Source organism: Amblyomma mixtum, chromosome 1 (genome assembly GCF_055824585.1).
Source record: "Amblyomma mixtum isolate Tamu chromosome 1, ASM5582458v1, whole genome shotgun sequence".
NCBI lineage: Eukaryota > Metazoa > Arthropoda > Arachnida > Ixodida > Ixodidae > Amblyomma > Amblyomma mixtum.
The window spans coordinates 15,210,205-15,224,149 of record NC_143012.1 but is presented as its reverse complement, the minus strand read 5'-3'; the positions used below and the strand labels follow the sequence as shown (position 1 = coordinate 15,224,149).

At 48.0% G+C, this 13,945-nt stretch overlaps 1 protein-coding gene across 2 annotated transcripts in view; it reads right to left on the bottom strand.

Moving 5' to 3' along the window:
• Cpes (Ceramide phosphoethanolamine synthase) overlaps window positions 1-13,945 on the bottom strand; it is a 96,479-nt gene that overhangs the window by 5,308 nt on the left and 77,226 nt on the right. For both annotated transcript variants that reach the window (XM_089543855.1, XM_089543863.1), the window contains exons 3-6: window positions 7,836-8,155; window positions 7,133-7,306; window positions 5,467-5,671; window positions 4,923-5,077 (exon numbers count right to left, since the gene is read on the bottom strand). In XM_089543855.1, coding sequence (XP_089399981.1) covers window positions 4,923-5,077; window positions 5,467-5,671; window positions 7,133-7,306; window positions 7,836-8,132 — 831 coding nt within the window. In that variant the 5' untranslated portion in view covers window positions 8,133-8,155. The remainder of the gene's footprint in view (window positions 1-4,922; window positions 5,078-5,466; window positions 5,672-7,132; window positions 7,307-7,835; window positions 8,156-13,945) is intronic.

The window sequence follows — 13,945 nt, the reverse complement described above, 5'->3', positions numbered from 1 at the left end:
AGGTGTGCCAGTAATGTGAAATTATGAAATTAATAAAGGAAATTATGAAACTACAAATTCATCATCATCATCAGCCTGACCACACCCAGTGCAGAGCAAAGGCCTCTGCCATGTCTCTCCAGTTGACCCTGTCCTCTGCCAGCTGCAACCACTGTATCCCCATAAACTTCTTAATCTCATCTGCCCACCTTGCAAGCAAAGATTGGTTTGGTTTGGTATATGGGTGCTTAACGTCTCAAACCGACTCAGGCTACCAGAGACATCGTAGTGAACGACTCCGGAAATTTCGACCACCCGGTGTTCTTTAGCGTGCACTGACATCGCACAGTACACAGGCCCTTAGAATTTCTCCCCCACTGAAATTCGATTGCTGCGGACAGAATCTGCGCCTTTCAGGTCAGCAGCCGAGCGCCATAACCACTGAGCCACCATGGCAGCCTAACAAGCAAAGAGGATAATAACAAAGTCCAATGGTATCTCTACTTAGTAAAAGTCTTTGCCAAGTGAAATAGCAATTGGTTTTCTAAACATATCAGACTGGCACATAAATTCAGCCTTAACCCTCTGACATGCGATTCCATGTTTCCATCAAACAAATATTTTTCACCCTTATATTCAGACTTTAAAAAAACAATTCATTATAACTGTCCAGAGCAAAATGCATGAAACCTGCAGCTACAGCATGAAAAACCAACTAGCCCAAGAAAAGACGATTCTGAACCAACTAGCCCAGGAAAAGACAAAATACTAGCAGCTAATTTTTTGCAGGGACTTGCAAAATTTCGTACAAAGTGTCATAAGTGATGAAAATAGTAATACTGAAATGCCACGACTGATCAGGTAAACCCCTCAAGCATCGTGGAAATAATTTTTATTTCAAAGGTGCACTTTACGCTTGAAATTAAAAAAAAAAACGAAATTACTAATGGTGGCAAAACATGTCTGTACAAAAATGCAGACCATGTGCTACCCACTCAATGTTTCGCAAAATATCATCTACCGCGTTCACGACATGGTATCAAAATTCATCCTATTTGTGACATGGAGGATGTGAAATTCACCTGAAACAAAGTAATTACTGCTGGGTAAAACCCAATCACAGAAAAGCTGCAGGTTCACTACGTACACAACTGTGCACATAGAACAGAAAGAAGTGAGGAATTTGTGTAGTAACTGAAGCACAGGTAAGGCCGTAAATACAACTGCCTAATTCATGTCTTCATATAGCATGAATATAACACAGACAGAGCAAGAACTTCAAGACACCACACATGCAAACATTTGTATTCAAGCATTCTGGCATGGTTAAATATCATGCCTTCTGATCTGCACCCTTACAAAGAAAGTTGCTGCTCAATGTAATTGCAGCGAAATCTGCAGAACACACAACAGCTATAACATTTTATGCAAGACCATCCGACAAAAATGAACGCTGAAGAATACCTCCCTTGAAAGAACTGCCATATTATTCATTTCTAAAAATGTTTATTCATGTTGCACTGCAATTTCAGACAAACCCAAAGCTACTAAGAGCACCTTCACTTCAGTATTTCATCAGTGGAAAACCAAACACTCAAATACGGATACAAGTAACTAAGCACAGAAAATGGGTATTTGTTGAGGCGGAATCATATCCCACGACTCATATCCCACCTTACTGTGAGCTATTACAGATTAAAAATCAGCGTCTTTTGTCCAGGTGGTAGTTGAATTACACTAATTACAAGCCCTGAGGTTGTGCTGTATTTACTGCAGCTGTAAACAATCTGTATCATAGGCCAGTGAAACTGAAAACCGTTAATGTCTAAAGCGTATTTGGCCAGCTGCTTTTGAAGGAAGTCAGTGCCTGTGCCAGCCAGGCATTCATGTGCTTCTAAAGCTTCGGTAAAAGCGTAGCGCAAGAAGGCGAGGACTCAAGAGGACTTAGCGCTGTGTGTCTCTGTCTTTCTGAGTCCTTGTCTTCTTACGCTACGCTTTTATGCTTGCAATATGAACCAACAAGCCCAAGCGTCTATGGTCCTAAAGGTGTAAGGCTCCCTGAGCTGCATTGGACTTATTCAGACAAAATGGACATATACTTACGCATGTACTACCGTATACTTACCTCGGGGGCCTGGAAGGAGGAAAAGTTTGTATTATGACTCTCTCTAAATATTATGGTCTCATTACTATGGGTTGCTTCGTATTAGCACTTTTCAGTTATGAGCGAGTTCAAGCTAGTGCCGGACATGAGACTATGGGGTATATGTAGGGGTGTGCGAATATTCGAAATTTTCGAATATAATTCGAATATTATATTTTTAGTATTCGTATTCGATTCGAAATCCAGGTATTCGTGTTGTTTCGAATACTCGACACGACGCGAATATTCGTATCTAGCCGAATATTCTATTGCGAGTACCGGCGTTCATTTCGTTTCGCAAGTCCTATCGACAGAGACATAACAACATGGCGGCGCCCAGAGCAATGCGTAACGTTGGGCCATGCAGTAGCTGACTGCGCTGGTGAACTTCTTTGTGGCTATACCTGCGAAGCTGGTATAGTCAGAGCTGTGCACGACATACCTCGCAATACGTGTCAGTTCAGTGCCAATTGAGAGGGCATTTTCTTTGGCTGGAGAAGTCGTTTCAGCTAGAAGGGAACTACTTCTGCCTGACCATGTGGAGCAGCCGGTTTTTCCTTCATGACAACCTTTTATGTTCATCCCAGCAACACGCTTTTGTGCTTATGGCAAGCTAGTCTTGATCAATGCTGTGTACTAGCCATCTTCTCTGATATTTCCACTATTTCCACTCTTCTAAGAACAATGTTCGAGGCTTTGATACTTTTTGTGCAGCCACACACACCTTTTGTGCTCATTTCATCACTGATAGTAGAACTGTGATGTTCTTGGGTGCTTAAATAAATGTTTTGTAGTGGTTAAATGCGTCTGTTCTTGATTATTCGATATTCGATTCGATATTCGGAACCAAGTATTCGTATTCGATTCGTATTCGAAAAATTTGATATTCGCACACCCCTAGGTATATGTATTTTGTGCAACCAACTAGAGGCAACAACCTCAACACTGACCACCATGATGGGCGCAGGGCACACTATTTCATAAAAATACAGCCGAAGCCCCAAAGTATCAGATGTGAAGACCACCACTGAAGGTGTTTACATTGCTGTCAGTGCAACACAGATTGAGGAAATCACCAGACAAAACTGCACTGAAGTACATCGGTCCCAGACGTAGTTAGTTGGAATCAGCTGATATATATATATATATATATGGTTGGTTTGGTTTATTGGTTTATTGGGGTTTAATGTCCCAAAGCGACTCAGGCTATGAGGGACGCTGTAGTGAAGGGCTCCGGAAATTTCGACCACCTGGGGTTCTTTAACGTGCACTGACATCGCACAGCACACGGACCTCTAGAATTTCGCCTTCAAGAAATTCAGCCGCCGCGGCCGGGATCGAACCCGCGTCTTTCGGGCCATATATATATATATATATATATATATATATATAGATATGAAGAAAATTCTGACATGCGAAATTGCACCACTATGCCGTGAATAGGTGCCACTCTAAAAGTATAGGTATGATCCGTGCCATCGAAAGTGTCGTCGACCAAGATTGGGGGATGATGCAGACTATGACCTGCCTTCTGCACATGATCACCCCATTATAATGTGCTTTGAATTACTGACCACAACAAGATTTATTTTAAACCATATGATATTGCTGCTGCCCAAGCAGCAAAGATATGCCTGCTTTGAAAATGACCAGCTCAATCCCACAGCTATTGACAGCTCCAAATTAACTTGACGTGTGTGGCTTATATGTTATTTCTGTCTTTTTTTGAGGGGAAGGGGGAAGGGGGAGACAAACTTATAAGCACGCTCTCCTCACAGCAGACAGGAAAACTATCAGAAAAACAACAGTATGAGCCATAAAGGTCCCCACATGTAAGCAGCCCCGACAAATTTCTGCCAATCCGACCACACGAACATTGTCCTCTACTAAGCTGTGCATTACTTCAAGAATAGAGTTGGTATCCATACACAAGCAACAGTCAAAACTTCACAGGTGATGAACACCACTTGATGGCACAGATTTCAGTGCCAATTGTTATAGCCATATCCATGCTGATGATTATGATAGGCCTTGTATCTTAAATGCCACTGATGAGGCAATGACCAGTTGTCCGTAAACTGAAGCCTCTCACAAGCAGTACTTGCGAAGACTAGCGGTTTGTAATTGAACTGATAATAAAACTTATGCACAGACACCATTTTGAGTTGCTTGTCCTCTTTGCCTAGAAGTTTCTACTTCTCGAGCACAAAACTCAGTATTCAATCACTGTGTTTCAATAAGCTCCATGGGTGTGCAGCTTGGGATCTTGACGAAGTCTGTGTTTACGGTTTCTATCGCGCTCACGATGGCTTTGTTGAGCATTGCTTGAACTTATGGTCTATAAGCCAACATGACATTTGCCATGCAATGTTTTTTTTTTTTAAGACATGATGAGAACACGAGTCCTTTACAAGCGCCGAGCATGGCGTTATTTGTTTTATATGCCAGGCGTGACTCAGGAAGTCAAAGATTGTGGTGGTCCTAGTGGCACCTTCTATTGTGCACAAAACGAACTGCTTTCTGCAAACTTCCTTCTACTTTCCCCATTCCTGTCGTGAATGTTCCGACCTATATTGCATGACCAGACACGATGCAACAGTCTGGAGAACGACTCCTAGTCATGCAATCTACCTGAATAACATTCTTTCTATGGCCACCAGTCAACACAGGTGTTTTCACATAATTATGATGTACCATGACGCCGATGCAGTTTCCCGAAATAAACTCTGCTTTACTCAGCTGCTGCAGTAAAATTTTTACCGCAGTGTCACGAGAACAGGCGTGAATTAATACTACACACCTCTTTCCTGGAGCCAGGCAGCTCTAGGAGTATGTGGTACTCGTTGATGTAGCGGTCCCAGAAGAAGCAGCTGAGAGCCATCTGAGCGCCAAGACAGAGCACCACCACCATGATCTTCTTCATCGGGTGTGGGGCCACCGAGAACGTGGAACCGCCTGCCACAGGGACAAGGTGAAAGAAAGAAAGAAAGAAAGAAAGAAAGAAAGAAAGAAAGAAAGAAAGAAAGAAAGAAAGAAAGAAAGAAAGATAAGCATCAAAAGCTAGCTGGCACGTCACCTGCACCAGCGCCACACCGTGGCGGGTTGTGATAACGCCACAAGGTCGCATGACCTACGTGGCCCATCTAGGTTGCTTCTGCGGGTTATTTTTCGCTCATAATGTCGATGACGAAGCTGGACTTTCAGCAGAATGGGAGCCTTAACGACGTCGCGTTAAAATACTCAATCATCAGTGAAAGACCTCGTATACAGCCATCGCTGTGAAAGCGCCGCGGAATAGTTGAGCTCGATCCATCTTGAGACGCACATATGTATAAATAACGTACCATTGGGTGAGGCCTTGTCGCCACTGTCGGCCGAGTGAACCATGGGCAGGTAGAGCTTGGAGGCCAGCAGCCGGCGGCGCAGGTACACGAAGCAGCCGGCCAGGAAGAAGGCGAAGCCAATGGTGTCGGCCACCCCATCCACAACATAGCCAGATGTCTGGCGCACCGACATGAGCCGCACGATGCCCATGCGCGAGCGCGCCACCTGTCTCGCGCATGTGGAGGGAAAGCGTCAGATGATACTACTAGAGCGTTGCTGTGAGTTCTATTTCATTAGTTTTAATGCGAACTCAGTGACGGCACGAGATGCTTTACACTGACAAACCACAGCAATCTTGGGAGGTCTACCAGGGCTTTGAAGATGTACCAAAACAGGACACTGAGGTCAACCGTGGAGATCAACAGGGGCTGGGGATGCCTACAAGGCATGGAAAGGTCTGCCAAGGCTGGGGACACCTACTGGGGCTAGGCAGTCTACCAGGGCTGGGGGGGGCCTCCTGGGGCGAGGGGGGGCCTCCTGGGGCGAGGGGGGCCTCCTGGGTTTAGAGGGGCCTCCCTGGGCTAGGAGGAGGCACTACCGGGGCTAGGAGGAGACACTACAAGGGCAGGAGGAGGTACTACCGGTTCAGGGGAAGGTACTGCCAGGCTCTGCGAAGCCTACCAAAATATTGGATGTCAACCAAAGCTAAGGCAGTTGGCAGAGGTTGGGAGGGTTGACTAACGCTTGGGAGGTTTAGCAAGACACTGGAGGCAAAACGGTTCTGGAAATATCAACAGGGGCTGAGGAAGTTAACAAGGGCTGTGCAGGTTAACAGATTCTTGGGAGGTCTACCGAAAGATTAGAGGTCAACCGGGGCTGAGAAGGTCAAGTAAAATATTCGAGGTTGACCAAGATTTAATTTGGGGGAGAATTAAGACACCAGAGGTCAGAAATGATAGTAATTAAATTACTGTAATGAAATCACAATTTAATTATAGTTTGTAATGTAATGAAACGCTTTTCTAATCTGTGATTATGTAATGTAGTGAATTGCCTTGGGACAGTAATTTTCCAGCAGGAATTTACCAAGAAACTTGAAAAGCTTATGGGAGCAGTAACAAGTGTACTAGTGATTTGAAAATAACTGCAATGCTTTTTGGAATTGTAATTTAATGTCATTACCCTTTGTGAACAGTAATTTGTAATACAACCCCAGTTAAAAAAGAAACAGAATCATGTTAAGATATAACAAAATGTTTTGTTGTTTTGTGTTAATGACAAATTTTTCTGCAATATTATAGTTTTTTTGCAGTTGTCTTTTGTATTTCTGCCTCTACGAACAGGAACAGAGCAATACTACAGAAAATTTTGTTGTTACTATAAAAATTTCTGTTGCGACAAGTTCACAGCCAAATATACTACTAAACATCTGTTGTGATGAGAGAAAATTATCAGTAGAGTTTTTCAACCTGTATTTAATTACAAGTGCGTGCTTTCAGAAGTCTAATCAGTAATGTGTTTAACTACTTTTCAACGGTAATTTTGCCAGGTATGTTGTAGGTCAGCCGGGGATTTAGAGGTCAAGAGGGGCACTGCAGGTTAATCACAGCTTGGGAAGTAAGCCAAAGCCTGGTAAGCAGTGGCTATGTGCCTCTCATGGCTACAAAATATGCATGTGTATATCACCTGTCCATCCAGGGAGTCCAAGAAGGTGCGCATCGACATGAACAGCACGGCAAGCTGCCGCATGCCCAGGCTCTCTGACATCACCAGCTTGGCGGCAACCATCGCGCAGACCACGCCTGCGACACTGATCATGTTGGGCGTGACGAAGTAGAACACCTCCGTGAAGCGAGTCACCTGGAACAGAGCATCACACACGCCATTAGTGAGTATACATGCGCGCTCTCCCATTTATAAGTTCGAGTGATGTAGCACCACTGCTATATGCTTTCCTTTTGCATGGCATTGTGGACAATGTTCTATCGCACTCACAAGCATATCTGGAGGCTTCCAAGAACAAGATTCCTCTCATGTTTTGGAAGTCATCCAGCAGAAGTATCGCAAATCTTGTAGAACGCTAAGGATGCACCTGAAACATTGGTCGAAGATACCCTGCCCACTTCAACCTAAATGTTGAATTGACACCCATGGGGCAATGCATGTGTACGGAGTCATGGTCACATGTAATATGTTTAATGTGTTGCATCACGCACCAAGATCCTGTGAGTACAGATGGCACACTCTTAAAAGCCTATGTGCACACCATGGTTTACATATGCCCCTTTTGGCACAGGTTTACACGGACATGTCCTCTTTGCCCAGCAGGTGGCTGCAGAATTTTAGGTGACGACATACTACTACAATCTTTACTCCCTCTGCTACTCACCCGGTCGAAGAGGTAGGCAAGTGGCACGGCAATGTAGTTGTTGACGTGGTCGAGCATCATCATCTTGACTGACAGACCACGGAACGGGGAGAAGTGTCCAGGGGGCTCGGGCGTGGGGCCGACCAGCTTGAGGCTCTGGATGCGGTGGTACAGTGCCACGTCCATCCAAAGGAAGTAGGTTAGTAGCGCGAAGGACACCAGCAGCGTGACGCGGTGCTCGTGCAGCGACGTCTTGCCGCCCGCCCCGCCGCCGCCGCAGGAGGGCACCCCGCGGCCCACGACGCCGTTGAGCAGCATGGCGCCGCCGCTACGGTCACGACCTGCGTGCACCACACGCAGTCTGGCAGCTCACGATCGGCTCTGTTTAACACAGAACATTAAAAAAAAAAAACGGAGGCGGTTTAGCATTGCTAAGCACGAAACAGTGCACGAAAGCAGCTTTTCGCAAGTGGACACCACCGCCATGTACCTGAAAGCGCGAATGAGGTGTCCACTGACACAGGGATCGAGTCAGTTATGCGTCTTTCCTTTCCTCAAAATCAAGGGAGCCTACACGCTGTCAACGCCAACGCCAATGAACCCAATGAACGTCGGCGGCCTATTGCTCCAGCGCCGCGTTTCTGCCAAAACGTTGTCAACGCAAACGCAAGCAGCGCACATCTCTCTGTGGTTGCCGCCACGCAGCTCAAAGCGTGACTGAGGTGTCCGCTGACCCAGAGAGCCAGTTATGCGCATTTGCTTCCCCTAAAGGAGTCTTGCGCACAGATGGAAGTTGACGAAGACGATGGCGTGCAATGCACAGCGCGAGAGTGTGTGACACGAGGCGTGATCGGCTGCCTAAAAGTGCCGCGGGTTCGAAACCCTGTCGCGGCGTTATTTACCTTATTTCTGCAAGTATCACAGAGGCTTAAACTAGTGCTTGCCAAAGAAAGCGCATGCAAAGTCCGCGCCGCGGCCGGCGCGGCAGCAACCCTCCAATGCCACCGCGCGAAACCACGAAGATGGCGCCACCTTCCCTGCTCACAGGTAAGTACTGCCAACGTGAAATGAAACGCGAACAAGAAAACCATTAGAAAAACTGAAACACGACCTGCAGAATGACATCATGTTATGCAAGAAAAACTCAGTAGTAGCGCATATTTCACATCGAAGGCGCGAAGGCTAAGCTTTTAGTGAGTTCTTACTAATCATTAAAAACGGAGAACGAAAAAAATATTTAAGAACGAAAAAAATACTACGGAATAGGCCACACAACTTTCAACGGCACTCGGACGGTTTCAGTCGGCTAGCTAGGGCACTCAAGTCTTTTTTAAAACATTGGTTAGGTTTAGCTGGGACACTCGATATGTTCTCAGTGACAGTGACGGAAGCCGGTAGAGAAACTCATACGAATTCCCAGATGGTTATACGAATGGTGAAGGGGCTTCTTTTTGACACAAAAGTACGCTAAAAAAAAAATGTTGGCTAATCTCTGGTGCCGCCGTGCGGGGCGTTTGCCGGCGGTATAACGTTAGGCTACAGTCGCTACAGCAACCACCTCAGCCTCCGCGTCTCAAAAGGTATTTTCTTTACGCTTCCTTGCCCCGGAAGCATTTACACGAGGTCTTAGCAACAGCAGAGTCTCGAAGTTGTCTTCCGCGTACTAGTCGTCGCCGTTTCTTTCTTTCTTGAGTTCGATGGCTTACACGCGGGCAAGCGCCGCATCCTTCTCGGCTGTAGCCGCATGTCATTCAAGCGCACCATCCATCAATATCGCCTTGGAGCGCATCGCACAAGCGCGTGCATACACTGACAGCTTTGTCGGTGACGGTAGAACGATGCGGGACATGGGCCTTCTTGGCAGCACCGCTGCCTTAACGCCAGGGGGCGCCACGCAACTACGCACGGCCGCTTCCGGAAACTGCAAAACTTGCGCCAAGAGTTAAAGTCCCAGACGCGCGGATGGCCCGTACACGCCATAGATACAGAGACCAAAAATAGACAGTGTAACAGACGGGGGATCCGCGCTACTCCAACGGCGCTGACAGCAGCAGTCCGCCTTCAGGAGTCTCCGCAGCGCTGCCAGAAATGCGTGAATCACCATGGTATTCGAGCGGGCGCATTTGCTCGCCTAAAGCACTGTCGAAGTGCCGGCTGCAACGGAAAAAGCTTAGGGCCTTCTTCACCACAACCTTAATGAAGAAAATGTCATAGAATTTGGAAGCTGGCCCCCCATATATTCCAAAGCCCCCACTCCCCCCCATTTCTGTATGTAGTCCCACCCCAGATAATGGATAAAGGTGGATCAGCGGGCAGATTAAGGTAGATCAGCGGGTGGATTTAGGTGGATTAGTGTGCAGATTAAGGTGGAATAGACGGCCGGGTTAGTATAATACCATATGATAATTCAATGGAAGGTACTCGAACATCTAGTCCTCAGATTTTCAAATTTAGAGATGCCGACGACATTACGACCCTCTCACCTATCAGGGAATTTTGTTACGGAGAAACCGGGCGCTTTTTGCAAACGAAAACCGGAATGCTATCGAATTAAAGATATGTTATCGTTCTATGCACCAGGCACGCGGCGCAACGCGTAACCAATTCTGTTTGCTAACTCGGCAAATACCACAGCAACGCGTTCAAGAGTGACTGCTGCGCCACCGTTCCATCCGCCAGTGGTGGGAACAAGCGCCTGACGGCGCACTATACTGCCTCGACACTCAGATCCATACCCTGTCCCCATTCTTGCTAATCGCGGAGGCAGCCATTACGATAACGCCTCTTGATAGTCAACAGTTACTCAGCGAACAGAATACAGACCGTACTAATCAGGTTACAACCACCTTTTCAGATCACGGGATTCTCACCGTACTATGCCGGCCGCTACAAAGAGCATTCTTTCAACGCTTTTCAGCGACAGCTGTTAATGCCCAGTGCCCCGAGATCTCGACGTCCGCAGGAGTGGAGGAAGACAGTTCAGAGGGAAGGCGCGGCAAGAGGAGCGGAAGAAAGTGGCGAGGGCTGAAGCAAGTGTGATCGCGGCCGGACTGGACGAGATCAGCGACGAGTTGTTGCGGCTGCTACGCTGCGTTTGGTCATACGTCACGGATCGAAATGAGAGGTCGGTTTCCGGCACATTGTCCAAAAAAAAAAAAAATCTTAGGCGCTTCTAAGCGGATCGTTTGAATGCGTTCGCATTTTCTGTTTTTGCTGGTTCTGTTGTAGCTAATGTCCATATATGCGGAATATTAAAGGCCTGCCAGGTAGATCTGGCAGGCTGCTGAATGTCCCTGTAGTTTTTGTAGTGTTTTGTCGGAGTATGACATTCTCTACATTCATTTGTGGCTGGGCGTCCTCACCCCCCCTCCCCCCCGCTTGGACGTCCCACAGATGTCCTAAACGTCCACAGAACGTCCAAGGGAGTTTCAATGCCCACTGGGAAGCGATGCGCCACTGCCCTGCAGGTGGCCCATTCAAACACAGCCACCGGTGGAGCTAATGAGACTCTGGTTGCTCTTACCGACCAGCCGGGATCTCGGGCAGGTAGCAGCAACCTGCCCGCCGGAATGTGAGCAAACTGCTCAGCGTGGCAGGTGGCAGTTAAATTAATGATTGCATCCGAGAGCAAGCCAGAAAACCAAGCAAATCGGGGGGCGAATTTTCAAAAGCTCTCCTAGTGTCAGAGAACGGTCTGCGAATGGTCAGCGCGTCTTAGCTGCATCGTGTTCGCCGGGCTGTCACGATTGCCGCAGTGTCGGGCGCGAGTCTCTCACAAGCTGTTCCCGTACGCCTTTTTGGCTTTTTTTTTCTTACAGTAATTCTTTTAACAGCGCAGCTGTTAGATCATGCCTGCTGTATCCGGCGGCGTTGACGTAGCAGCAGTGACGTGACGGCTGGTCACGTGGTCATACGCACGGTGCCGGTAATGCGTACGCATGACGTCACCTGATGGAGTACTTCATATGGCCGCGCCGCCCACGTGAGCCTCCACAGTTACGTCCGCGCGAACGGAACTGTCCGACGCAGAGCCCATCCAGCCGCCCAAGTGAACCCCCGCCCTCGCCGTGACGTCATCGGCAGCATACCTCGAAAAGAATGCCAGGAAAGATCGGTATCTCACAAATCGTTAAAGGATATAAGACAGCTGCGTAAAGCATAGTCGTCCAGACATTTTAGTGCGAAAGCAGTGCTTCACGAGGTCTAACCGGCTAACTGAGTTCGTGCGAAGCTTGACCTTGAAGATGACCTTGGTGAAACCTAGCATAGCAACAGCCCATGCAGAATTAAAATAAATGCTGAAGTGACTGGGCCTCGAACCCGCGGCGGCGGCAGCAGATCAGCTTCGCTGGCCACTGCACGAGGGCAATATGCTATCACCACAGCCGATCACGCCTGGTGTTAAACTGCAACACACGTACCTCGCGCTGTGCATTGCACATCGTCGTCTCCATCAGCTTCCATCTGCGGCGCGAACAAATCACATCAGCTTAACCTCGATCAGAGCTTAATCTGAGTAATATCCTCGCCAGACGTGCCGACGACCCAGCAAAGCAAAACCATGAGCCAACCAGGTTAAACACATTTTTGCACGTCGACTCGGTTGCGTTAACTAAAACCCTACCACTTTTTTTTTTCTTCAATTCCGGCACTGAACAGAACGCCCTGAAACTGGATGCTTTTAACAGTGTAGAGCCGCACGCAGCTTGAACGCCTTTTCTCTACGCCTAACTGTTAACCAGTGCAAGTTTAAGTTCCTTTGTCGATGGCAGCAGTGATCTTATTTCAGGCCAAACCGCCGACGGCAGTCCGCTTTACCCCTTCGATTTTTAAACGAACAAACTTGCGCGCGCATGCAGCTGGTACTGACAGCGCAATTACGGTGAAGGCGTTGTCCAAGCTCGGCCCGCAGCTGGCAAGGAAGACAAAAGAAGTATGGAGAGATGCGCCCGCCAGAAGTATGCGCAGAAGAAAAAAAAGTAGTGACAAAGCGATATATATCTCGGATAATAATATATAGCAGGCTGCAGCAAAGCAGCGGTTCAAAAAAGAGCACCTGATTTCTCCCCGCGGGATATATAAACGGTATGCAAAAACGAGGACTAATTAATCTCACAGGTATGTTCGACCGCTTCGTTCCAGGCAAGCAACGGTTGTATAGAATGTTTCGGCTATTTTGCAAACGTTACCACGGTGCTCTGACTCACGTGACCGAAAGAGCTGGCTCCAACGGGAACATTCGTCCAGCAAACATTCGTTCGGTTCCGACATTCGTCCGTTTTTCTTCACGTTCTATGACTCACAGAAGCTCCGCATACAACGGTCAGCGCGAAACGAAGTCTTGCTCCGCAGCCTTGGTCACAGCTAAGTGGGAGACGTAGCGGACTGCCGATTGGATGGCTTGATACAACGCTGCGCAAGTGTGGCTCAAGTGCGCATGCGTGCAAGAACTTCCGAACGCTTCGCGCATGCGCAGTGGCCATTTACTTGTGTGACGTCACGCCCGCGAACGCTTCGAGCATGCGCAGTTGACTGCAATCCATACATTACCACGACGGGATTCCTGGCATACGCTGTAAACTGTGTGCTCGTCGACTCCGCTCTGCTCACGGCATAAGTTGAGAAAGCATTCGTGTGTACGAGTGTACAAAGCGTTGCAGCCCCTATGGCGCGAACAGACAGCAGCCATTCAACCGTCACGCTAACTGCATACTTCGCAACGAAATACTGATAAACATATATCAGACAACTCCGACAGCGCCCTCTGCGGCCGCACCTGTATGCGTCTGGTGATCACCGCACATAACGCACTAACACGCACTCGTCGAAATATCCATTTGTGCACCGCGCCAATTTCGGGGAGCACACACACACACCACGTCGTCCATTATGCAGAGAGGCCATCGGGCCGGTAAAAGCGTGCGGCCGGCCGCGATGTCGTGCGAGGAATCCATTTCGACTTCCGCACTGGCCAAGCAACGACGGGCGCGACTCGGGTCGGATGTGAACCTCAAGGGGTTCCGACCACCCCACGTCCCCAAGCAGGCCCGGGGACCATTAAGTGGGGACGCTGTTAAAACGCGCTTCGCTCGGAAGCTTCCTGAGCAAACGATTGCCCCACTCAGTTGTAC